General features: G+C 45.5%; 1 protein-coding gene across 2 annotated transcripts in view; it reads right to left on the minus strand.

The window, feature by feature from the left end:
• cfap20dc (CFAP20 domain containing) overlaps nt 1-27,954 on the minus strand; it is a 535,225-nt gene that overhangs the window by 6,666 nt on the left and 500,605 nt on the right. For both annotated transcript variants that reach the window (XM_038810523.1, XM_038810522.1), the window contains one exon: nt 9,178-9,287. In XM_038810523.1, the coding sequence (XP_038666451.1) occupies nt 9,178-9,287 (110 nt within the window). The remainder of the gene's footprint in view (nt 1-9,177; nt 9,288-27,954) is intronic.

Here is a 27,954-nt window from a genome sequence, read left to right on the forward strand (position 1 = left end):
TTGATAAGGGTCAGCACAGTGGTGGTGGTTAGCGCTGTTGCCTCACAGCGCCAGGGTCCCGGGTTCAATTCCGACCGTGACATCTCAGTCGGAACTATATCCTGTGAGCAATGTTCTATTGTTTGTGGATTTTCACCTTTCAGGTATGTACAAAGACGGGGATAAAAGCCAGCTGAAAAACTTGAACTGGGTCAGCTAGTGCTTGGCGTGTCAACGTGTGACTGCAAAAGGTTTGCAGGTTATTCCCTCTCTGATTGCTGAAGCAAGTTGTGGTAAACACCACTAGTAACACACTAGGCATATTATGGTACTGCCACTGTACTACAGGTAATACAGTAGATCCCAGCCTGCTGGCTCCTCCCAGCAGGCGGCGTATAAAAGTGTATGCTCTCCTGCACTGCTTCCATCCTGGTTCCAGCTGCAGGAGGCTCAACATCTTGTGCAATAAAACCTCAATAGTTTCACCATTTTCGTCTCGTGGTCATTGATGATACATCACAAGTCAAGTCAGCAAAGCCACAGCTGAAAAGGAAACAGGGCAGCTTCCCAGCTAAACTGCAGAACACTAGAATCTCAAAATCGACTGTTCACCTGCTGAAGCCAACGCTACTGGAATCATGAATCATAACGGCTGCAAAGTTCCACCACCTATTCTCACGGACAAGTCAAAGACAGATTTGTATGTTTTTTTTAAACTTACTTTTGGACTCAATTCTCATTTCTAACCTGTGTGAATGCAAATGTATGTACTTTATCATTTTCCTCGCATTTAGTAGGTAACAAACTCACTCCTCCTTTAACTCAGGAAAGTCTGGTTAAAGTGGCTCCTTTACAACATAAATATTGGGCAGGGAAAGGTATCCACAAGGGAATGGATTATTTTAAAATTAATCTTGCTGTGACCAAATGAGGGAGCCACTCATCCCTCCTTACCGTGGGTAACAAATTTGGTGAACCTTGCCTGGGGACCGATCATAACAAATTATGCAATGGAAGTGACAGCTGAATGAAAATGAAATGAAATGAAAATCGCTTATTGTCACAAGTAGGTTTCAATGAAGTTACTGTGAAAAGCCCCTAGTCGCCACATTGCGGCGCCTGTTCGGGGAAGCCGGTACGGGAACTGATAAATAATAAACATTTATTCTCATCTCATTTGTGTTTGATGTGCAGAGGCTGCCAGAATTTCAAACATAACAAGATCCTATTTATTAATCCCTTTTTAACAGATACTTTGAAGTTAATAGAAATTCAAAAATTGTGATTAAAACTCTCAGAATGCTTAGATATCTGGTGTTATAGGGTTAGTATTTAAAAGTTCTAACCAGTGCTTTGATGAAATGAACAGATATCAGCATCTGTATGTTGTGAAGTGAGTAATTATTACTTCAGAGGCCATCTTTTATTCATCATTATATACATCCTGTCATATAACATACCCTATCCCACAAGTACAGATTCATAATGGCATAGGCAGAAACCATTCAGTTCATCGAGGCCACTCCAACTCTGCAGAGTGATGCAGTCAGTCCCATTCCCCGGTAAAACCCTGTAGCCCTGAAGGTTTCAGGCTTGGATTGTCCCTGAAAAAGGCAAAGTGGGGTAGCACGCTTAAAAACGGTGTTCAACCTGTCAGCCTCAAGGGCAGGTTTTCGCACCATATCGTGCACTCCCAACGTCATTAATTAGTCATCCAGGGGGATCATGTCATATCGCTGACAGTGGAGTCTGTTTTTCCCATCCTGCCATGACCTCAGGGCTCTTCAACTTCGGGTGCCATATTTAAAGGGCGTCCCTGCACAGTATTTACACATTTTCAGCTTAGGAATGTTGCACATAAGAAATGGCATCCAAAGGGAGGAACCATGCAGTGCCCAAATTTACTGATGCCTCACTGGAATGCCTGTTTGATGCAGTGCATGCCCATCATAATGTCCTTGACCCCCACTCTGGATGTAGGAGCTCCAGCAAGTTCACCAATCCATCTTGGGAGGTGATCGCAGCAGTGGTCAGCGCTAATGCCCTGGCAAAAAGGTCAGCCGCTTAGTGCAGGAAGAGGGTGAATGATCTCCTGCATGGGCCAAATAGCATACACCTGCTCCTATTTTCTATGTTTCTATCTTCCACCGGTCAGCCATCTCATCACTCTGAACTCACACCCTCACAAGACCATCACGCATTCACAAGGATCTCATTCGCTCCCACCTCAATGGACATCACTCATTCTCACATCTCCTTCTGGCCTCATCTCCTCTGGAGTTTGTGTCCCCACTCATAGAACATAGAACACACAGTGCAGAAGGAGGCTATTCGGCCCATCGAGTCTGCACCGACCCACTTAAGCGCTCACTTCCACCCTATGCCCGTAATCCAATAACCCCTCCTAACCTTTTTGGTCATTAAGGGCAATTTATCATGGCCAATCCACCTAACCTGCACGTCTTTGGACTGTGGGAGGAAACCGGAGCACCCGGAGGAAACCCACTCAGACACGGGAAGAACGTGCAGACTCTGCACAGACAGTGACCCAGCGGGGAATCGAACCTGGGACCCTGGCGCTGTGAAGCCACAGTGCTATCCACTTGTGCTACCATGCACTCGCCACCACACATGCCAGGCATCTTTCTTATGTGCGTTCATATGTGTCTTGCTCACACTTCTCCATCTGTTTTTATGCAGGACAAGCTAGCTCACAATGAGAAAGAGAGGTCCCATACTGGCGGAGGAGTTCCTGAGATCAAGGTTCAGTTGGCTTTGACAACTGGCCGGAGAAGATGTGGACTTGCCTGTGCTGACGGTGAGGTCAGTGACACACGCCCAAGTCAGCATTCTGCATTGTAGCCTTCATCACGCACCATTTTGTCAGTGATGTCTAGTATTTCATATCCCTCTGCCATGTACTGATTATCTCGCCAGCCCCACCCAACGGGACCTTGGATGATGATTCGGAGGACAGCAACATTGAAGACCCCTCACAGCACGCATTCACACCCTCCACCAGCGCAGAGACGCAGACCTCAGTGGCACCTAGTTCTAGGTAGCATCAGCTCACAACCTGGTGAACACAGTGCATAAACTAATCCACGGCAAGCAGAGGCAGGGACATCCCAGGACACTCGGAAGACTGCTAGAGGCCAGGAATCTGCTGAGTCTGAGTCAGATGATGGGCCTCTGGACTTGGTCTGAAATCAGTTGTTGGGGCTCCAAAGACAAGCGCGGGAACATCAGGAAGGGATGTCTGCTGCACTCCTCAGATTGCAAGAGTGGTGGAGCAGTCTGACTGCCTTCAGTCCGAGTTATGACACTGGCATGTCAATGCACCAAGTCAACACTGGTAAGATGGCAGCTGCCTTCTTGACCTTGGTAAGGACATTGATCCTGCGCAGCTTTATGAGCTGCACTCCATTGCTGTCGACTTGGTGAAATCCATCAGTGTCAATGTGAAAGAGAGGCAGGACATCTCAATCTCACTTCTTCTCCTCATTGAGTCAGCCAGGGGACCGGAGGCACCCATATGGAGGAAGACAATCAATTCGATACCGCAGGGCCATCCCTCTGGTGTCTGGCCGATCAAAATTCGCTTTTCCTGTGACCCCATCATCTCCAGCTCCACAGATCAAGAAAGGTGCACCTGCCCCACAGTAGGACAACCAAAGAAGGCTCGTGATCCCAGGTCTTGGCTTTCCAGAGGATGGCCACCAAGGGTAATCACAGACAACAAGACGTAGCGGTCAACATGCTCCCTTCATCTCTGCTGCGGATGTCGGGGTAGCACCAAGACGTAGTGACAGGGTAAGAAAAGTGAAGATGTAGTTGCACACCATGGGCAGGGGTGTTAGCTGCTTGTATATAATGTTTACAAATGTAAATTCAGACACAATCATTTCATGTCTCCTTGTCAATACATCCTTATGATAAACTGTGTTAGTACCAAACTTTGGTTGACACTAATTGCTCGTGTCCTTGGTCTCTCTTCTGTGCAGTGTTACATCATCTGACCACAGTAAGTGTCCCGTTTCAGCGTCACTCTCCATATCAGTAATGCCTACATTTTAAAAAAATTAATACATTTAGAGTACCCAATTCATTTTTTCCAATTAAGGTGCAATTTAGCATGGCCAATCTACCTAGCCTGCACATCTTTGGGTTGTGGGGGCGAAACCCACGCAAACAGTAATGCCCACATCTTAATGTAAAGTTTGGTTGCTGCAAGAAACACTCACCTATGTGTTGCATGGTCCTGTGACGTGCTTTATTGGCTCTGCACCATTGAGGTAGAGGTGGCTCCTAACTCACCTGCATACTTGAGAAGTGGAGGTGTTGTGTTTAAGGGAAGAGGTGATCACATTTGCAACTTCCATCTGCCTGCTGTCTCTCGGCAAGGTCTTGCTTATGAGTGTCATGTGAGAGAACCTTTAAGAAATGGGGGTATATAAACTAGCTGTAGTGGATGTACCTTTAAGAAATGGGTGTTTATCAGTGATGTCAGACCGTGGGTGGAGTTGGGTTGTCTGTCCAGTAACGTGCTTTTACTTTCACTTTGGGCTCGCAGCTACAGGGTATGTTTAGTTTTGTTTTAGATTGGGTCTTGCAGTCACAGCAAGATATGTAGGAATCTCTGCAAGCTTATGAATGTTCATTTGGTGATTTCAAAGTGGTAACTGTTCTCAGTAGGGAAGTTAACCTGATGTCTTTCTGTAAAAAGGGTTCTTTTGTCTCATGGATGTTGCGAGGAAACATGAAGAGTTACTTAGAGAGTACTGTATTCTTTGGGGTATTTATTGGTGTTGATAGTTGTTAAGATGTTTACTGTGGGTTTATAAAGTTTTAACTGATTTCATAAATAAACAGTGTTTTAATTTAAAAGTACTGTAGATTTATGTCGCATCACACCTGCAGAGTGGGCCGTGTGCTCCCCATAACCACAATCTGTTCAACATTGGGGGTCAGGTGAACTCCATGACACACTTTGGGGTTCTCTAAACCCTGGCTCATAACAATGAGCCTCTTCGGAGAGCTTACGTGCGCTGCCCTTAGCCAGTCAGGTGTCATTCACAGATGCAATATGCAGATCATAGCCAGAGGTTGGAGCACCGTGCCACCTCAAGTTGACAAAACAATGGCACACCTATGTGGGCAGACATTGAGATATCCAACCTTGAGCGTCTGCAACTCTGAGGTTGTGACAATTGTGGGGGAAGGTTTCTTCGCTAGGATGGTGGACAGCGATGTACATCCCGTCACCTTGACTCTTCAACAGATTACTGATACAGCTTTCAAATGGTGACCTCTGAAGGCCACAGCAGCCTTTAGGCATGCACTGGCATTACACATCATTGCTTCTCACAATGTGCTGAAGAGCAATGGGATAAGCGCAAGTATGTGATGATCCAGGACAGGGATCTTCATAAACAATGATGTGTGGCCTTGAGAGTTGCCATTTGTCTGATCATCTTGCAATTTGCAAGGGAAAGATCTGGTCATGAAGACATACTGGTTGTGTGTCAGAGGAGACATGTCAATGTTACGCAGCCAAGTATCTGGCCTCATCTTTTGCAGGTGTCCCACATCAAATGTAGTGTTGGGATGAATGCAACTGAGGAACCCTAACTGAAACTGCTTGATGGGAGTGTCACTTCAGGAATTGTGCCACAACCGACAGTGATCTGTAAGCTTAGTCACACCAGTGGCACTTCTGTCTCCCTTGTCCCAAATCAAATATTTATATATTGCCCTCAATATAACATATTGTCGTGGCTGCCTTGGTCACAATGGTTCTCATTGAGGAGACTTGCCAGTTCGAAGGCATGCAGCTCATATCCCACTCGTGATCACGTAAGTGCCTGTGTGTGTTGGGTGTTGTTGTGACAGGGATGCTGGATGAACGTGTGAGGAGGCTGCACTTTCTGGTGTCTGATGCCGGGTTGACGTCCTCTAGGTGGCACATCAATTCAGGACAGACACATGCCCTCGAGGCTTCTCCCTTCAAAGCATCAGGGCAAAGTGAGAGTGCTGTACAACGATGGAGTGTTATATGGAATACATAGCTGAAATTAAAGGAGTAGCAATGATCTTGTTGACGCTGGCCCATGATGGAGGAGGCTTGTCCAGGAGTGTCCTCATTGCATCACGCCATACTCCTCCTGGAATCTGCTGGCAATGAGGGCCTCACAAGCACACCTGCATCATCTGGCCCTTGAAATGGCCTCTTCACCTGTTTTCTCAGCTTCCAGGAACTCACCATCATTGTTCTCTTTGATGTTCTCTTCAACTGAGATATGCAGCTCCTCCATCTCATCTGCCAGGTTTACCCCCCCCCCCCCCCCCCCTTTGGCAGGGCCAGGTTGTGTAGCACACAGCAAGCCATGATGATTCACGGTACCTAGGGAGTGTATAGAAATGCTCTGCTAGATCTGTTCAGGCATCAGAACCATATTTTCAGGATCCCTATGGTGTGTTCCACCAAAGTGTGGGTTGTGACATGAGCCTCATTATAACTTTTCAGCAGGAGTCTGAGGCTGTCACCTGGGCATCATCAGCCACATCCTTTGCAGGTAATCCTTGTCCCAGGGGAGCAAACCCTGCATTCTGTGTGGTTGCTGGAAGATGTCAGGGATCAGAAACCTACTGAAGATTTACGAGTCATGGATGCTGCCAGGGTATCTGGTGCAAACCTGCAAGATATGTTTGTTATGGTCACACACCAACACACAACTGAATGTAGTGTGCATTATGATTGATGTACTGGACTACTTGTTACCAGGGAACATTTTAGCCACATGAGTGCAGTTGATGGCACTCTGCACCTGTGCAAATCCAGAAATCTCACCAAAGCCCAGCACTCTTCTATCCTGGCTTGCCTGATTTCTCAATGTTGAAAAAATTATGGGCCTTGGTAAAAATGACCTCCATAACCTCGCACACTGGGCTAAATTGCTGGCTTTGAAAGCAGACCAAGGCAGGCCAGCAGCACGGTTCAATTCCCGTACCAGCCTCCCCGAACAGGTGCCAGAATGTGGCGACTAGGGGCTTTTCACAGTAACTACATTGGAAGCCTACTTGTGACAATAAGCGATTTTCATTTCATTTCATTTCCTGGATGAATCTGTGGGTAGAGGCTTGCGAAATCCAACAGAAGTCCCCAGTGGGGCCCTGGAAGAAGCCACTGTCAAAGAAGTTGAGTATGGCAGTGACTTTCACTCTGACTCACAGTGGATGCCCTCCAAGTCCTCTTGGTGCCAAAATCTGCAGAAGCCGGTCGATGTGAGTGATGAGATTCCTTGACAAACACAGGCATGGGAGACACTGATTTTTGGTTTTCTGCAGGGAGCACATGCAATGTCTATACAACCTAAGTCCAGAGAGGTGCCTATGATTGACGGCTCAATTAGATCATTATCTGCGTCCGGAGGTTGATTTGCTTCTCCTTGGTCTTGTGGAACTTGCTCCTCGCTTCGGCAAGCCAGGCATCAGAACCACGTTTTCAGGATCCCGAGTGTGTGTTCCACTAAAGTCTGGGGTGTGACATGAGCCTCATTATAACTTCTCTCAGCAGGAAACTGAGGCTGCAACGTGTCATCAGCTACGTTTTGTCACGAGTACCGAGGTACAGTGAAAAGTATTGTTCTGCGTACAGTCCAGACAGATTGTTCCATACATTAAAAAACAAAGGACATACATACACAATGTAAATACATAGGCTAGGCATGGGGTGAAGCCCCCCCCCTCTCCTGACACCACTACATCTCATGGGCATCGGGTAGAACAGGTGGCACAGCGATTCCTGTGGCAATGATAAGTCGTCTGGGGCTCGCCAGCTCCAGGCCCTCCAGAGGACGACCGCCAAGGCCATCATAGTGAGTTGCAAATGTATGGGAACATAGGAATTTGGAGCAGAAGTAGGCAATTTAGCCCTTCGAACCTGCTCCGCCATTCAATCAGATCATGGCTGACATCTTCCTCGTCTCAAATCCACCTCCCTGCCTGTTCCCATAACCCTTTTTAAAATAATCAGAAATATATCTGTCTCCTTCTTGAAACCATTTAATGATCCAGACTCTACAACACTATGGGGCAGCGAGTTCCACAAATTCACCACCTTCTGTGATAAGTAGTTCCTCCTCATCTCAGTTCTAAATCTGCCACCTCTCAATCTATATCTGTGACCTCTTGTTCTAGATTGCCTCACAAGGGGGAACATTTGGCCTATATTTAATTTATCAATCCCTTTTAGCATTTTATATACCTCGATCAGATCACCTCTCATTCTTCTAAATTCCAGCAAGTATAAGCCCAAAGCTTTTAATCTCTCCTCATACGTCAACATTTTCCTCCTCGGAATCTATCTGATCTGATGAACCTCCTCTGAACTGCCTCCAATGCCACCACATCCTTCCTCAAATAAGGAGACCAAAACTGGGCGCAATACTCCAGATGTGGTCTCACCAACACCCTATACACATGCAACAACACCTCTTTATTTTTATACTCCAATCCTTTTGCAATAAATGCTCAAATTCCATTTGCCTTCTTTATTACATGTTGTACTTGCATACCGACTTTCTGCTCATGCCGTTTGTGACATTTGCCAGTGAGAAACATGGCCCACTATTGATGGGTGAAGTGCACAATCCCTTCCTCAGTTTATCATGGGAAAACCTGCTGTGAGCCCTCTTGTCAGGTTTTGCTCTCACTCTCACCCTCGATTGGGAGCAGAAAATCCCAGCCATAATATTGTACATTCAGCAAATCTCCAATAATCTCCTTTGTTCCAATATGAACACCCCAAGCTTCCCAAGCTAAACGTGTAGCTAAAATCATTCACCCCCAGAATAATTCTGGTAAATCTTCTTTGCACCCTCTCAAGGGTCCTTGTTTCCTTCCTAAAGTGTGGTGACTAAAACAGGACCCAATACTCCACTTGTGGCCTAATCAGAAAGGTTTAACATAACTTCCCTACTTTTGTACTCAATACCTCTATTTATGAAGTCCAAGATCCCATATACTTTGCTAATTACTCTTTCAATATGTTCTGTCATCTTCAAAGATCTATCGATTTGAAACCCCAGGTCCCTCTGTCACTGCACTCCCTAGCATTTTGCCAATAAGTCTAATTGATATATTGCATCCTTTTGTCTTGCTAGATTGTTAATTACATCATGTTTGAAATTCTCATACTTCCTGAATCCTGAAGAATAGCAGGTTGTCTGGGTGAAAGTATACTTTTCCGATCTTTCAGTTGCTCACTGGGCAGAATGATGGGGGGACTGTAGATATTACCCCAGTCACTGTAAAACATAAGAAAATAACTATTTAGTAAAACAGGAAATAAACTAGGGCTAAACTTGAAAATATTACGTTGCAAAAACCTAATCGATACCAATAACAAAAACATATCTGAAAATGAAATGAGACAGCAACTTTCACCTGGCTACTGAAATCAAACAGAATAATAGAATCCCTGCAGTGCAGAAGGAGGCCATTCAGCCCATTGAGTTTGCACCAACCCTCTGAAAGAGCACCCTATCGAGGCTCCCACCTATCCCCATAACCTCTTCTAATCCACACATCTTTGGGCACTAAGGCAATTTAACATGGCCAATCCACCTAACTTGCGCATCTTTGGACTATTTCCTCCCAGAGGAAACCCAAGCAGACGTGGGGTGAAAGTACAAACTTCACACAGACAGTCACTCAGGCCGGAATTGAACCCACGTCCATGACCCCGTGAGGCAGGACTGTACGGTAGAACAGTGGTTAGCACTGTTGCTTCACAGCACCAAGGATCCGGGTTTGATTCCCGTCTTGGGTCACTGTCTGTGCGGAGTCTGCATGTTCTCCCGTGTCTGCGTGGGTTTTTTCCGGGTGCTCCGGTTTCCTCCCACAAGTCCCAAAAGACGTGCTTGTTAGGTGAATTGGTCATTCTGAATTCTCCCTCTGTGTACCCGAAGAGGCTTCGGAATGTGGCGACTAGGGAATTTTCATAGTAAGTTTATTGAAGTGTTAATGTAAACCTTCTTGTGACAATAACAAAGATTATAATAAAGATTGTAACCACTGTGCCACCCATTGTAACTACAAAAATGCTAACTATATTGAGGACCAACACATTTTGGAACTAGTAACTAAATTACTATTATGATTAGTATTGTATTAGTACTGGCAAGTACTAATTAGGTGGGCAGCTCAGGGCCTTTCATGCATCGGTGTAGCCTCGATGGGCCTCTTCTGCGCTGTAGTATTCTGTGAATCTGGGTATCTATAGTGGAACAATGCTACTGACAAATGACATGACCTTCCCCATATGAAGGATGACAGACCACACTGCAAATAGAAATTAATGTTTTTTTACTGAAGTCCCATGACTTCCAATAGTTGATCTGTCCCATTATTACATCACTAAACTCATTGGGGTAACTTAACCAGTTGTTGGTTAGGATGCAAAAGTAGAGTGCAGCCCCTCAGATGATCATTACATTATAGTCTACTGCACCATAATATTATGTTAAAAAGTCAATTATCATTAAATTAGAATTAATCACAAATAAAACAAGGAGGAATTTATCGCAACACTGTAAAACACAAAACTGCATTTTTCTTCTGCTTGACAACCTCAGGGTAATTTGATATTCAGTTCAAGTACCTTAAAATGACCAGTTCTCAATTTAATTCTGATAGACCAGAGATAGGGGGGGTCGACCTAATATGTAAATGCATTTTAATTTTAGTAGCGCAACTCAGTAGAAACTATAATTTTGAAATATTGATGTTAAAAATTATCCAAAAAGAATCGCCAATTTAAGACAAGATTTTATGAGAAAACAAGAAACATCCTAACTCTTTCATCTGAAATTGCATAATTGCATAATTATTCATACAAAATTAGGAAGGAGTATTTTATAATTATAAATTGAACTAAATTTGGCTAGATTTGCCAGGACCAGGACACATCTAGTCATGCAAATTGAATACCGCAGCTGTTAAAAGGGTATATTCACTCACAAAAGATGTACATCATTTATCAGCCACAGTAAAACAATTCACTACTTTTACTGCCCAAAGTGGGTCACTAGATTCTAACTGCATCAGATCATAGGCTTCAAGTCCAACCACTTTACAGTTAATTGTTGACTTCAGGGCATGCTGCTTTACTTTTGGTGCCTGATGTGATTGTTCCAACCTAATAACCGTGGTTTTCAGTGCACAAGGGTTGCCCACTCCATCACATTCACCTGAAAAAGACGTCTAAGAAAATACCATTACTTATAGTTACTTCCATGGAGTGGGTGTGAAAATTGCTATGGATCATTCTTTCAATATGCACAAACTATTCTCCCAGTATATTCTGTGGTGTATGTACCACACTCAATGGAAAATCAAGTTTGTCTGAATAATGGTAGGAATTTGTACATTAGGAATATCCATCAAAATTACCGTACATAGAACATACAGTGCAGGAGGCCATTCGGCCCATCGAGTCTGCCCCGACCCACTTAAGCCCTCACTTCCACCCTATCCCCGTAACCCAATAACCCCATCTCACCTTTTTGGACATAAGGGCAATTTAGGCTGTCCAATCCACCTAACCTGCACGTCTTTGGACTGTGGGAACAAACCGGAGCGCCCGGAGGAAAGCATCGCAGACACGGGGAGAAGGTGCAGACTCCGCACAGACAGCGACCTAGCGGGGAATCGAACCTGGGACCCTGGTGCTGTGAAGCCACAGTGCTAACCACTGTGCTGTCGTGCTGCCCAAATACTTTCACTATTTTCCCAGAAAGAGAGTTTTAAATGCTGAAGATTTAAAGGGAAGTATCTTTACATAGTTATAAAAAGTACTGAATAATTAACTGGTTGAAATAAGAATCAGGAAAATAGATTACAAGCAGATCAAAGCAAAAATGAAAACAGAAAAAATGCTGAAAATATTCAGGTCAGGGCAGCACGGCGGTGCAATGGTTAACACTGCCGCCTCACGGCGCCGAAGACCAGTCTCGATCCAGGCCCCGGGTCACTGTCCGTGTGGAGTTTGCACATTCTCCTCATGTCTGCGTGGGTCTCACCCCCACAATCCAAAAAGATGTGCAGGGTAGGTGAATTGGCTACACTAAATTGCACCTTAATTGAAAAAAAAAAATTGGGCATCTAAATTTATTTAAAAAAAAGAAAATATTCAGGTCAGGCAGCATTCATGGAGTGAAGAACAAAATTAATGGGCCAGACTTTCTGATTAGTGGCGATGCTGAGGCTATCATCACTGACTGTGAAGATAATTACAGTCCTACCCTTCTCTGTCCTTGCATCCAGTTCGTCTTATCCCAGTTGCATCAGTGATCCTGCAGCATAACTATCCACAGACAGCAAAGTCGAAGAGCAGCAATGCAGAGGACACACCCTCTTTTAAAACACTGGCTGCCGCGTTGAAGTAAGATTTCAAAGGGTTTTAGTGGGATTAGTGAATAGGTGGGTGTGTGATTAGATAGGTGGGTGTGATTAGAAAGGTGGGTGGTTGTCACTGGGTGGGGAATCAGGTTGGAGGAGTGTGTAAATGAGACAGGAGGGTGGTTGAGATTGGGTAGTCAGGATGTTGGGGGATAGGTAGTCAGGTCAGCAACATGAGTAGTCAGGGTTTGGGAGGGTGAGCTGCTGGTGTGGTGGGCTCCCCTGATAAATATTGATCAACACCAAAAATTAACAGTGACACAATACCAGGATAAGTATCGCTCGTCAGGCCCGAGTCTTTGACACTGATGTCAGTATTGGAGGTATTTTCGAACGGACATGGAGTGTAAGTCTGCCCATCGATTGTTTAAACTTCCTGGGCATGTGCATGGGTACAGACCACTGAAGGGTCTTGATGCATGTCATTGCAACATTTGCTACTGTTGGCATCAGAATATCTGGTCCAATATTTCAGGTTTTTTTTAAACATTATTTAAGCAAGTACAAAGGCAGGGAAAGTTTGGGAGGAAAGGAAGGAACAAACTGGAAAATTTATGCTTAGGCAGACGGGTTCACTACATTGGTCCCTGGGATGAAAGGGCTGTGCTACGATGAGAGGCTGAGTAAATTGGGTCCATACTCCCTGAAGTTTTGAAGAATGAAATGAGATCTCATTCAAACTTTCAAGATTATGAAGGGGCTTGACAGGATAGGTTCTGAGATGGTGGATGCCATTTTTGGTACTGCCAGCGGCAGACATCATGGCAGATGGAACAGGAAAATTTGGAGTGCAACCACATTTCTGTTTCCCGCTGGCGTAAAAACAGCTTGAAATTTTCTGCTCCAGAGTTTCATGCTGGGCCAGGTACCCCGCAGTGTTGTTTCGGGAAAAGCATTTACATGTATCTGAATGTCATGAATTCTCATTAAAAATCCAGCTCATAAGATTCATGTGCTTCCCCCCTCCAGGTGGAGAATGTGAACTACTATCGGGTTGATGTATAGCTGTTCAGGTGGTCAGGACGTCAAACTACAGGATGACATGAGCCTCTAGGTTCCAGAACTGTCATTTGAAATGTAACTCACACACAAGCCTCACAAACATTACATAGAGGCCACTGAAAATTAGATTGACTCCGAGGTACGTCACCATTATAACTTATTGTAGATCAGTCTTTAGTCCAGAAGCATTAGGAGAATAAACTAGACTGCAAGGTCTAGTCATGAATCCACATGATATGATCCTCTGAAGCAAAGAAATGCATTGCCCAATCACCATGTTAATAGAGCAAGAGGCTTTGCTCATGTTGCTGCTGTCGACAGAAATGTGGCTCACAGGGCAGCACGGTGGTGTAGTGGTTAGCACTGCTGCCTCACGCCGCCGAGGTCCCAGGTTCGATCCCGGCTCTGGGTCACTGCCCGTGTGGAGTTTGCACATTCTCCCAGTGTTTGCGTGGGTTTCGCCCCTACAAGCCAAAGATGTGCAGGGTAGGTATATTTGGCCACGCTAAATTGTCCCTTAATTGGGAAAAATGAATTGGGTACTCTAAATTAGTTTAAAAAAAAGAAATGTGGCTCACTGTACTGGGACTGCACAAAACACCATATGCTTGAAGCACTTGATGGGTGATATGTGTGGAGGGACCAGTTATACTTGTATATCTTAAAGCATTGCATCAAAAAGGGTCATTCACTCTGAGAATTTCAGAGAAACACAGGTGTGTAAAATATATACAGAGAGTGAGCACCCATTCCACCTTTGTGTTCTCAAAATTTCTTAATTTTCCTTCCCTACTGCTATGTCTTTTTTTAAAAATATTTTTATTAGGGTATTTGCAAGTTTTTATAATAATAATAACAGTGACATAAACATGGTACAATAAACATTTCCCCCCATCCCAATCTTGACCCACCCCAACCATAAAACCACAATCCTGCCCTCTCCCCCCCCCTTTGGAATGCTACAGCTGCTGACATTTTAATTTCCCCCAAGAAAGTCGGCGAACGGCTGCCACCTCTGGGTGAACCCAACCATTGACCCTCTTAAGGCGAACTTTATTTTCTCGAGACTGAGAAACCAGCCATGTCACTAACCCAGATCTCTATACTCGGGGCTTCGAGTCCCTCCAAAATAACAAGATCCATCTCCGGGCTACCAGGGAGGCAAAGGCCAAAACATCGGCCTCTTTCGCCCCCTGAACTTTCGGTTCATCCGACACTCCAAAGATCGCCACCTTTCGACTCGGCACCACCCGTGTTTTTAGTACCGTGGATATTGCCTTAGTGAAACCCTGCCAAACACCTCTAAGCTTCGGCATGCCCAAAACATGTGGACATGATTTCCTGGGCTTCCTGCGCACCTCGCACACCTGCCCTCTACCCTGAAAAACCTGCTCATCTGGGCCACTGACATGTGTGCCGGTGGACTACCTTGAATTGTATCAGACTAAGCTTGGAACATGATGAGGATGCATTAACCCTGCTTAGGGCATCCGCCCACAGACCTGCCTCTATCTCTCCTCCTAGCTCGTCCTCCCACTTGCCCTTAAGCTCCTCCACCGGAGTTTCCTCCGCATCCAAAAGCTCCTTCTAAATATCTGATACCTTCCCCTCGCCCACTCAGGTACTGGAGACTGCTCTGTCCTGTATGCCCCATGGCGGCAGCACGGGGCAAAGGCCGGAACCTGCTTTCTCAGGAAGTCTTGCACCTGCCAATACCTAAACCCATTCCCTGCTGGCAATTCAAATTTATTCTCCAAGGCTTTCAAGCTGGGGAAGCTCCCGTCTATAAATAGATCCTCCATCCTTCTAATTCCTGTCCTTTGCCGTCTCTGGAACCCACCATCCAGCCTACCCGGTACAAACCGATGATGATTGTAAATCAGGGTCCAAACCGGTGCAACCTCCACTCTCTTATATCTCCTCCATTGCCCCCAGATTCTCAGAGCCACCACTATCACCGGACTTGTGGAGTATCGGGCAGCTGAGAACGGAAGAGGTGCCGTTATCGATGCTCTCAAACTTGTGTCTTTAAATGACAGCGCCTCCATTCGCTCCCTTACCAACCCCTCCCCCACTACCCACTTCCTAATCATGGCTAAATTAGCCGCCCAGTAGTAATTGCAGAAGTTCAGCAGCGCCAACCCACCCTCCCCCCGACTGCGCTCCAGCAACACTTTCTTCACTCGCGGGGTTTTACCCGCCCACACAAAGCCCGAAATAACCTTATTCACCCGCTTGAAAAAGGCCTTGGGATGAAGATTCGGAGGCACTGAAAGACAAACGGAAATCTGGGGAAGACCGTCATTTTCACGGTCTGTACCCTCCCCGCCAGTGATAGCAGGAGCATGTCCCATCCCTTAAAGTCCCCTTTCATTTGTTCTACCAGCCGGGATAGGTTTAACTTGTGTAGTGCCTCCCATTCACCCCCTCCAGCTTCCCACTCACCATTATGTACCTACCCCCCCTTGTCTGATACGATTCTCCCTGCCTCGAATGCCACTTGTTTATTAATCAAGATCGCTATCCTCCTAGTCTTTGAGTCCAGCCCTGAGTAGAATACTTGGTCAACCCACCCCTTTCTCACTCAATCTAGTCTGGTCTATAACCTTCCCCCCCCCCCCCCCCCCCCCCCCCCCCCGGCGACCCCCACCTCGCCGACTAGCCATCACCCTTCTTAGGCCAGCCACCAGCTCATGCCCCTGGTCTCCTCGAGCCCCTCCCCCCTCGGGCATTTGTCATCCCTGACCTCCCATTGGTCCCCTAGTAACAGTTCCTCCCCTGTCATCAAAGCAGCTCCCGCCCCCAGCAACAGAAACCCCCCATATCAAGCTCCAGTTTAACACCTGCTCGCCCCCACTGTGCTTCCATGAGTCAGCTGACGCATGCTGACTTGATAGTGCCTGCCCCTGGCACCAAGCAGTCTGTCTTCCCATTGTTCTCTCCCCTCTCCCCCCTCTTCAACAAACATCTTCAAAGCATCACAATCCCCAGTAAACAAAAATCAGAAAAAACAGTGAAGAAACGACCACAGAAGAACAAAAAAACAGCCGCAGAAACCACCCCCTCCCTCTAACCAGCTCCCTGTCAGACAAAGTTAACTTTAGCCATCAAAAGAGTCCCTTATTACACATAACACTACTTATACAACCCAGCACAACAATTCACCACCACAGTACAGTAGTCCCCCTTTATAACGCGGGTGTTGGGGTCCAAGACAGCTACCCGCGTTGCATCTGAGCCGCGGATATCCATGATGGGGGTTTTAAATTTATTTAAAAATCTATGCATGCGCATCCCATTGTGAGTCTACGGGGGGCAGGGGGAGAGGTCAGACCCCCGTAGACTCACAATGGGAAGCGCATGCATAGATTTTTAAATAAATTTAAAACCCCCATCGTGGATCTAATTAAAACAACCCACAGAAACTTACCAAGAACTTACAAGGTCTTGCTGTCTGCACCCCATCTGCCGCACGCGCTTGCACCCTGCGCTGCATGTCAGTTTCAAAGGCAAGGCTGGGATTCAGTTTTAGGTGTCAGGGCTGTCAACTTGGTGGTTTGGGAACAAGTGGCAGGGGGGTGTCGCATCTCTCCTCGGTCCGAAACCCCTGCAGTTCAGGCCTTTCTCCACACCGCCACCCCCACCCCCTCCCCCCTACCCCCACCATACCTCAACCACTATGGAGGTACCAGCTGTAGCTCTGCACTATCCACTTCCGGACGCTGTATGAGCTGCTCCTCTCTCACTGAATCTCAGTGAGAGAGGAGCAGCCGGCAGTGTCAATTTCAGCCGGCAGTGTTAATTTCAGCGGCCGGCTCACTTTGATCTGGAGAGGGAAGCTGACAGTTGGGGTCCATAAGCCCCCCCGCTGTATATCGCGAACCGCGGTATTGCGGAGCGCGGTATAACGGGGGACTACTGTATTCTCCAAGTCTTCAGTGTCTTTTAGTTCACCTCCAGTCTTTTTTCTTTAATAAACGTCCATACTTCATCTGGTGTTTCAAAGTGGAAGTCCCCGTTGCTCATGTGTGACCCACAAATGGGTTGGGTACAACATCCTGAACTTTACCCCCTTCTTAAAGAGGGCTGTTTTTGCCTGATTAAACCCAGCTCACCTCTTGGCCAAATTCGTGCCCAGGTCCTGATAAATGCGCAGCTCACAATTCTCCCATTTGCTGCTCCGTTCCTTCTTGGCCCACCGCAGTACGTATTCCTTGTCCAGGAATCGGTGAAAGCGTTCCAGCATCGCCCTCGGCGGCTCGTTCACTCGGAGTTTCTTCGCGAGGGCTCTGTGCGCTCTATCCACTTCCATTGACCGAGGGAACGCCTCAGCCCCCGCCCCCATCAACTTCTCCAGCATGTTCGTCATATAGGCCCACGCATCCGATCTCTCAATGCCTTCAGGGAGGCCGACGATTCTCAGATTCTGCCTTCTGGACTGGTTCTCCAGCTTCTCCTACATCCTTTTCTGTAGGTCATTCATCAATTCCACCTTGGTCTCCAGCACGGTTATGTATTCCTCATGCTCGGATACCTTTTTCTCCACTTCCTGGATCGCTCGTCTGTGGGTCTCTTGATTCTGCAATACTTGATCATTTGAAGCCTTGATCAGGTCCAGCGTGTCCTTCTCAAGCTTGGTGAAGCAATCTTCAAAAAACGTCACCTGTTGCTCCGTCAACCACTGTGCTGTCTCCCCGCGGCCCTTACTCTCCACCATGCTTTCCCGCGTTTCCAATCCTGCTCGCGTCTTCCTTGTAGGACTTTGTCTTCTCACACGGCCACTTCTGGTCCAATTCTCCATACACTGGAGGGGGATTTCTCCTCACTGTCTCACTGTTCACTGATTTATCCCATAAAATCCGGGGGAAAAACGGGGAAAAAGGTCCAAAAGTCCATCACTGGCGGGAGCTATCAAATGTGTGAGCTACTCCTCCATGGTCGCCACCAGACGTCTCTGACTACTGCTATGTCTTGATGCATCCCCAACATCCACAGCAGAAGTGGAGGCAACCTGCTGACTGCTATGCCCATCATCTGTGATGACCTTGGCAGGATTTCGCTGTAGGGCCCTGGCCAGATTTGGGTCTCCTGCTGTGAAGCAGGTGCACCCTCCTTGGCCTAAAGAGTTAGAGTTGCTGGGGTCACAGACGGAGGGGAATTGGAGTGGATGGACAGTCTAGGTGATGGCAGGGTGGATTGTCCCACGGTGTCCACCTCTGAGTCCTTGAGGATAAGTGGCTGTTGGAGGGAGATTGAGGTACTGCGTTCCCCTTTCAGCTGGCTACCGCTGGAATGATCCCATGTCCGAAACAATGGTGTGCAGGTCCGAGCATATATCCGGCACAAACCATTGGACCAAGGTCTCCATGATGATCACCACCGTTCCAAAGGTGACCTCAATGCGCTGGCATATCGGCGCAACAACATCCTACTAAACATGGACAGACTCCTCCAACCTCCTTTCTAAGCTGGTGTCGGCCACTGACAACCCTGCCTGCTGCACCCCTGCCTGTCCTTTGGGTCCCAACATTTCCCAAAGGAATGATTCCAGAAGCTCGCCATCGGACTCAGGCTCAACAGGAGCCTGGCCTCTAGCAGTCCTCTGAGAGTCGGTGACCTTGACCGTCACTGCCTCTTCCAACTGTGGACCCGAATCTGTGCTGTGCTCACCACATGGTGACCCTGAGCCTGTTCGAAAACTAGATTCCACCAGGTTGCAGGTGGAGGGTGCAGGTGAACGCAATGGCAGCTTTACATCCAGTGGATCCACAGGATCCTCATTCAAGGCGGTCTGGGGGTTAGGGACAAATGTGCAGACTGGCGGTGTGCCTCCTTTTCTTGCTGGTGCTGCAATAGAGGAGGAAATTAGAGATTAGCTGCATCGTCACCTACATTAAAGAGCTCGCAGTTTCGACAAGTGGACAAAGACTATTGGATGAGGCCTTACTGCTTTGGTGGGGATGCCAATTTCACCTTCGGTACAGGCACATTCCCATCCTTGCCAGCCAGCTCTGCCAGCTGCTTTTTAAAGGGGAGGTGAGAGGTCTGAACTCTGAAATCCCACCCGTCCGGTCTGGGACATCTCCCTGTTGTTATGGGCAATCTTTTCTTGCATAACGACAAATGGACAGACTGTGAGCAGGATGGATGCCAATTTTGTCTCCTGGAAACTAGAACTGAAAAATAAATTTTCCCAGGATCATGTGTCTCCCACCGTGTGCTGGCTGGCTCACACATTTATTTGTCCAACAGTATTTTAATTTTGGATAGGGTCAAAGCTGGGGTCATTGGGCAGGTATATACCTTGCCAGTCTCCTCTTATAGTAGCGATTCAAAGCCTTAATTCTTCTAGTGACGGTTACCACATTCAGAATCTACTGACTCCCAGGATCCAGGATGCAATAATATCTACTACAAACAAATGTAAACAATAAGAAACAAGGGAAAAGTACACCAAATGTCTTGTGGAAGATAGGAATGAACAAAAGCAAGGTCATTTGAACTAGAAAATAGCACAGTGCAAGTGAATTGAATCAGTAAACCAAATAGAAATTGACAGGTAACCCAAGGATTCGGAATATTAATCCACAGCTTTATCTAATCCTTTATCTGCGAAATAAATTTAACAGCACAGGGAAGAGAGATCCAATTGGGAGAAAAAGAAAAATGAAACTGAACACAAAAATTATGATAAATGGCAAAAATAAATAAATTATGGTCTGGCCAAGTAATATACATTGGCAACTCTCAGCAATTCTTCCATATTTCTTTGCTAATAAAACAACAAAAGAAAATGCACAAGGTGTGATTTTGCACTTTCACTATAAAGGTTATTTTGCAAAGGAGTTGACATAAAGTTTATTTCAATATAAGTCAAGATATTGAGCATTTTGTCTGTTGTTTTGTTTGAAAAATTTATTGTAACCAATAATGTTTGGGAGCCTATTGTTTGAAATTGACATATTTAGATTGACCTGCTATATATTTTCACAACCTCAGAATGACTCAAAGAGCCATACAACCAAGGAAATACTACTGAAATGTAATCACGAATGCCGGACCCTCTCTGTTGCCTCAATGTACTGAATAGGGAGTCCTCGAGCACCCCTCCCTCACCCCACCTAATAAGGACAGGCATCTCCGGGCCTGATTCCAGGCATGGGCAACCTGGCACCCTAACACTGCCAGTCTGGCACCTTGGCAGTGTTACCTGGGCACCCTTGCAGTACCTGGATGGCACCTCCACGGCACATGGATGGCAGTGTCAAGGTACCAGTCTGGCAGTGCCAAAGTGCCCGGATAGCATCGGGGGTGCCAGGGTACCATCCTGCCTGAGCCCGACCACCTGGGGGCCTCCGATCGCCTGGGAGGCCTCCCCAAGTGCCTTTATGTCTGGTCTATGTTTGTGTGGTTCAGTGCTAAATGACGCCATGTCAAGATCTCCCAGGCACGGGCGTTGGATCCTGTGCCTTGGGATACTCCTATGCAGACATATTTAAGCAAAGCTAACTGCTCACTTAAATATGCAAACCCAGTGAGGGTGAGATCCTGTTAGATCTCATGAGGCGTCCCAAGTGCTGTAAATCCCACGAGTGGCCTCTCGCGAGATTTAACAGCCTCGTTGCATCAGAGTCGGGCACGACAAGGCCATTCGATTGCACCCCATGATTGCCTTTGTTGTCATTTTCTACATGTCTCAAGCCAGTATGTTTATTTTCATAATAATAATGCAGTCCAAACAGAAACTTTTTAAATTCATAGATAATGAATTTCCGTTAAGGTTAATGTAATATGTAAGTTGATTGATATCGTACAGTTGGGACTTTAATAAGTCCTGAAATGTGCATCAGTTAAACATCTTGCTGCTTTCAAAAGCAGGAAATTACTAATACATTGATAAACAGGTATCAATTACTGTTTCACTTTTGAAAATTATCGTTGTCAAATGAGATAAATTCAGATTATTTTTCCACCAAACATGGTGAAACACTTGTGTAAGTGTTAATGTAACAAGGAACCTTGGGTAGAAATTTGACTCGAGCTTGGGCACAAAATGGACAGTACCACATAGCCCATTTGTTTTGCACGCTGCCCAATTGGAACAGCCAATAGGATACCCTCATTGTGTCTTACTGGCCAAGACAAATTTCTATTTAAAGTCCTTCAGAAAGATCAAGGGCTAGATTCTCCATTCTGGAGGCTTCGTACTCTCGCTGGCGGAGACTTACTATTGATCTCCGTTGGTGCTATGAGCAGTGCCCAGGTAAGATTTCCTCTCATTCACCATACTAATTTTTGCATGGAGGCGAGCTTCCTGGATTCCGTTGGAATACCGGTTATCATGCTGCCATTTTGGGTGGGCAGCCCAATACCGAGGTCTGGTGGGAGACCCCCTCCCCCCATAATACAAATCCTGCCCTTTTCTTCTGACAAGTAGGGGCATCCTCCCCCCCCCCCACCATAGCATGCAGGGTGACCTGCCCCCCCCCATCAGAACCCCCCAGCCCCCATCATGCCCCCCATCAAACACTCCCGTCAGAGACCCCTGCCTGAAAGATGAAGAGAAGTCTAGGCAGTATAGTGAAAAATTACTGCATTTTCACTTACCCTTCCCTAACACCAGCTGCCTCAGAAAAAAACACTTAAAGCAACAGCTATTACAAGTGTCAGAGGCTTCCTCAAAAGCCAAGTACATTTCAAAGGACTTGAAATCCCTTGACAGCCTTTGAAATGCACATCTTCCATTCAATTTCACACAGCAAGGCATTGCATTAGCTAGTGAATGACAGTTTCATTACTCCAAAAATGGGTGCTTTTGTGGATTGTTGCTTTATCTTTCCCTTCATGCTTGAATGCATCTCAAGTACCCTGTTCTGATGCTAACCATAATTTTTTAAAACATTCTTGCTCTGATTGACAGTTCCTCAGTACATCAAAAGCAGCTAATTGCTTTTTGCTGTGAAAAAGAGAGTGAAAGCGCTTATGAAGAATCCACCCCCCAAACTTCAACATTTAAAACCTACATTTTTAAAACATGGATATTTTAGTCTCAAATATAGCAATTATACCAACTTTAGTTTGACTCTAATTTTTCTGTCAAGCCTTAATAGTCTTTAAATATTTAGGTAAAAATGTAAAGTTACGCTGCTAATTGTCTCCAGCTATTTGCAAGCTATCAATTGCAACTGTAAAGACAGCCTAATCTACTTGCATTGTGGTCCACAAATGGTAGCATGGTGGCTAGCATAGTTGCTTCACAGTTCCAGCATCCCAGGTTTGATTCCCAGCTTCGGTCACTGTCTGTGCGGAGTCTGCAAGTTCTCCCCGTGTCTGCGTGGGTTTCATCTGGGTGTTCAGATTTCCTCCCACAGTCCAAAGATGTGCAGGTTAGGTGGATTGGCCGTGTTAAATTGCCCTTAGGTTATGTGGGGTTACTGGTTTACGGGTGGAGGTGAGGGCTTAAGTGGGGTGCTCTTTCCAAGAGCCGGTGCAGACCCGATGGGCTAAATGGCCTCCTTCTGCACTGTAAATTCTATGATTCAATCATTAAAATTATTAGATTACCTGCTCCACCTGATGCCCACTCCATGAATTATAACAACGCCCATAGAAGATTTATCTGAGCTCTGAGCCTTGTTGACCCTCTTTCAGCAGAAAAAGACTGTGGATATATCAGGTACTCACACAATTAAATTGTGGCAGCAGTTGGAAGAAGCTCATGGCTATGAGAAAAATTACTTAAATAATTAGAATGTGCTTTAATCGGTTTCAGAAAGATCTGTAGCTGTTAGTAGCTTCCAAAGCAGTCCACCAACACCTTGCAACACATATTATGAGGGAAAATGTTCTGCATGTTTACACCTAGATAGAGTTATTATATGACTTCATAAATAAAAATGTGCAGTTTGCTGCTCATTTGGTAGCACTCTCACCTGAGTTGGAAGGTTACAGGCAGAACCGTTTGAACTTGAGTTTTCAGTTCATTTAGGCAGAGACAGAAACATTATGAGGTTATGATTATGCACTTCTTTTCAATTTGTGTTCGTAAAGCTCTTTTAGTAATAGAAAAGGTACTTTATCTAAAGAGCTTTGGGATATCCTTACGTCGTGAAGGGCACTATATAAGTGCAAGTCTTTTTTCTTGGCTGCAAACACTGAAGATAAACTGGAGAAACCTGACCATAAAACTGCTCAGTCCTTCAGGCCATGTATTCAATCTACTGAGAGAGTGACTGCATGAACCTTTTATATTGGCTTTCGGAGCATTGCCTATTTTGACCCTGAACCAGCAGTTAAACCGTTTTGATCAACAGGGACCCATTTCCTCATTTAACTGCCTTTCGCTGCAAGAAGTGCTTGATCTCAGAAATTCAGGTGAAACAGTAAGCGAGCACTGTGCCCTATAACGCTGTCGGACAGTGTCCTGGAGGTCAGTAGTAACATTCTCCCCTCTTGACTGAGGAAGTATTATTTCCAGGCCCACTCCAGAGGTCAAAACTATGAATTTTACCAACCTTCTCAGGGTGGCGGGAAGCATAAAGTGGCAAAGGAAGGAGTGGTTGAGTGGCCATTGCTCTTCTGAAGCCATGGGACTTTATAGCGTCTGATAAGATGAAGGAGGGCTTACTCACACAGAGGCCAACTGAAGCCGTTAATTGGCTAATTCATCTGCTGCTGCTGGCATTTTACCAGTCCTGGTAGACCCCTGCCACATGGGGAGACCATTCAATAAAACCCCGTGGGCTCAGTGAGGGGAACCCTCCCGGAGTGGTACCCTGACAACTGGGAATAAAACAGCAGAAACAGCCCCCTCTGCTCTCACCAACCATCTCCCTAACCCTACTTGCCAAGAAAGGCCTGCCTGACCGGCCTCGGCAACCCTCAATAGTACTTACCTTTTGGGATGGAAATATGCAGCAAATACAACTGGGAAGGTAACGGTGTAGCGGTCTTGTCACTGGACTAGTAAACCAGAGACCCAGAGTAATGCTCTGGGGATCCAGGTTCACATCCTGCCACTGCAGATGGTGAAATTTGAATTCATTAAAAATATGGAATTTAAAAGTCTAATAATGACCTTGTCAATTGTCGTAAAAACCCATTGGTTCACTCATGCCCTTTAGGGAAGGAAATCTACCATCCTTACCTGATCTGGCCTCCATGTGACTCTAGACCCACAGCAATGCCGTTGACTCTGAACTGCCCCTCAAGGGAATTCAGGGATGGACAATAAATGCTGGCGCAGCCTGTGATGCTCACGTCCCATGAACGAATAAACAAAAAATATGCTGCAGTAATATTTTTTTAAATCCTAGTTTAAAAGACAGACCTTTTGGCTGCAAAAGGTGCAAAAAAGGGGCGCGATCTTCCGGCCACGCTGCGCTGGAAAAGCATCTCTCGTGAGACACTGCAAGGAGAATCCCGCCCACAATGGGTGGGATCACCTTTTGGCAAATCTGCATATTAGAGCGAGGCAGTAAGCCTTACTCTAATGTGCCCATTTCCAAGGTACCGGAGGCTTTTGGATTCAATCCCTTCATCTCCCTTGGAGATCTCAGGTGATTGCCGTTCAGCCCTCGTCCCCAGTCAGAACGGCACTCATAGGGGTCTCCAAGGGGATTGGAGGCCCCCAGCTGCATGCCTTTTGGACAGGGTGATGTCCTGGCACTGCTGTAGCAACCTGAGTACCCTGGCAGTGCCACCTGGGTGCCATCCTGGTGGTGCCAATGCCACCTTGCAGGGGCATTGCCATTGTGCAGGGTTGGCACTGTCAAGGTGCCAAGCTGACATTTTTTCCGTGTGTGTGATTGGGCTGTGGTTTCCCACTGGGGTGGGGGGGTCAGAAGGGCAGGGGATGAAGGGGAACAGCCTCCCATGTTGCGTTCAGGTTGGGGTGAGGTCGTGAATTTTGTATGTGGGCCACGGGCAGTTCTGGCAAGCGGTGCTCCCTGTTGTAAAAAGTGGGGCTATGTATGGCCTTGGCCGGGTGTTCCCTGTTCAGGCTCCTTATTCCACCCGAGTAGTGTTGAACAGCTACGTGTTTCTCGGCACTTCGAGTGCCAGGAAACACGCGGCTAAATGCGCTCGCTAGGGGATTTGGTTCCCTTTTGGGAAGATGATGTAATAGTGATATCATCATTCTTTCCAACCATGTTTATGTTTGCAAGGAGAGGCCTAATGGGATTTTGTTATGATTTCTGGGGATTCCCTGGGGAGTAGATAATTAGAGTCATTGTGTTTAAACCCAAGTAGGTCATGGGAGTTGAGTAGGATATGGATGATGTAATTAATGGGAGGAGCCAGGTCTGTAACAGGTGATTGTAGTTAGTTTCTGGAAGCTGTTAGCTGAACAGCAGCTTTTGCAGAATGCTGTCAGATTCAACATGAATTGAGGTCTGCTTATTTATTGAATTGTTGTTTATTGAAAGGATCTTTCACTCTCTTCAAGCAGTCTTTCAAAAGAACTCTTTATCCAGAGGCTTGCAAGTAATCCTGTTTTTGCTAAATTTATTTTTAAGTGGTTTCTGACTTGTGATCGGCTTTGCTTGATTGGAGATAGAGAAGATATCAGCTAGAAGTTAAAGTGTTTCCTTTTGATTTATTTTAATCATTGTTTAACTGGTAATTGTAAGCTATATTTCTGTGACGTTAAGGTATTGTGTCAATAATAAAGTTTGTTTTAATGTGTCAAATCCCTATTTAGGCATGGAATCACTCCTGAAGCGAAGTATCCTTTCTTCACAGTTTAATTTAAAAAAAAGTGCTGGGGTTTTGTCTGGTCTAGGATCATAATGAAATCTTTCTTTCAAACAAAAACTGTCTTTGACAAAAATTTGGATGAGAAGTTAGAGTGACATCAAATGAAATTAAATAAAGGCATTCATATGATTTCAGTTGTGGTGGGAAGTGTATATATTACAACGCACAATGTCTCAAAATTACGTGGCTTAGGCTGGATGGAACAGGTGGCCCTCTTCCTGTTCTGGTATGTTAGCTCATTTTGTGAAGCGGCAGGGCAACAACTTGACTGATTTCAAACATGTTGATTAATAATTAGCCTATGTATCTGAAAAATTAGCTGGTCCCAGAACAAATATTAAGCACAGGGGCCCACAATAGGTCACCTGTCCCCTGGATCAGAAAAGGGAAAATCAAGCAGCGTGCCTGTCCACTATCATCAGATGTAAATCAGATTAAGCTGTGAATACATTTTATCCAGCTTATATATGTAGTATGACCATTTGGGGAAGATATCAAAATTATCTAGTACCTATAGACAATTGAAACAGAAAACGCTGGAAACAGATGACAGGTCAGGTAGGATCTCTGGAGACAGAAACGTTTCAGGTTGATGACCCTTCATCACAACTAACACCCAGCAAGGAAACAAAGGGGAGTAAATAGAAAAAACCCCAGAAGAGATTGAAAATATGAAAGTGCCTTTTCAAAGGAAATTCTAAATCTATAAACTGTTTTGATCCGTTTTCCATGTTTTGGGTGCCTTTTTAGTGTTTATTGCACCTTCATGAAGCTTTGCTTATTCCATGTTGACTGAAGATCGTCAGGTATATGGTTTTACGTGGAACTATTCATCAAGAACAATTTCCAAAAAAACTCAGGGAAGCACATGGTTTGCAGACGCAGACTGTTTGGCACTTTGATATCTTGCAGCTTCTAGGTCACCTGATTACTAATGCCATGCCCATTAACCCATTACTCGATATCAGGCAGAAAACATGGTTGCGGAAACATCTGAGAGTAATCGGATAATCTTCAATTGCAAACACTTACTGAAAAGGTGCCCAAGAGTATTTCTGTTCTCAAGTGGCGTCTACTCAATTGATGTTAACAATGCTGTAAACATCTGCAAGCCAATATTTTTGCATTTTCAATTTATCTTTGGCAGACTTGCATCATGAGCATTTCAAAAGTCACGATCTAAGCTGTTTGGAACGTTATCAGTAATATTACAATTCCTGGCAAAAACAACACAATTATATTACGACAACTCTGGAGTCATCTCAATTTTACATATTCAGAAACCAAGGATTTTAACAAGTATACCATGTAAGAATTTTGCTACAAACTGCAACATCATCTGCCCCAATAATTTCATTCAGATTGACAATTTCCAAATGCATGATCATCATTGGGGATGGAGAGATTTCTTTGTGTAATGTTGTTCTGAAAACTCACTCTTTATAAAGAGGATTGCAACTTTGTTCCACATAAAGCACAGAGGACGTTGTTCCTTATTATTGTTTTAAATAGGGCACTATTCTGGTGGAAAGATTTTGACAAAGCTTTTTTTGTTTGCAAATATAATTTAAACTGAATCTAAATTTGACACAGTAGACAAACCCACCATGACCTTATATTAATGGGTTATAATAAGCATATATGGCACTTGCAATTACTGCCCCCACTCATTGTTTTACAGTACTTGCAAAGCTTACTATAAATACCTATGAGACAGAGTACCCATTACGCCCCAGTCTTAAACTAAAAGCG

This window comes from Scyliorhinus canicula, chromosome 11 (assembly GCF_902713615.1).
Source record: "Scyliorhinus canicula chromosome 11, sScyCan1.1, whole genome shotgun sequence".
Taxonomy (NCBI): domain Eukaryota; kingdom Metazoa; phylum Chordata; class Chondrichthyes; order Carcharhiniformes; family Scyliorhinidae; genus Scyliorhinus; species Scyliorhinus canicula.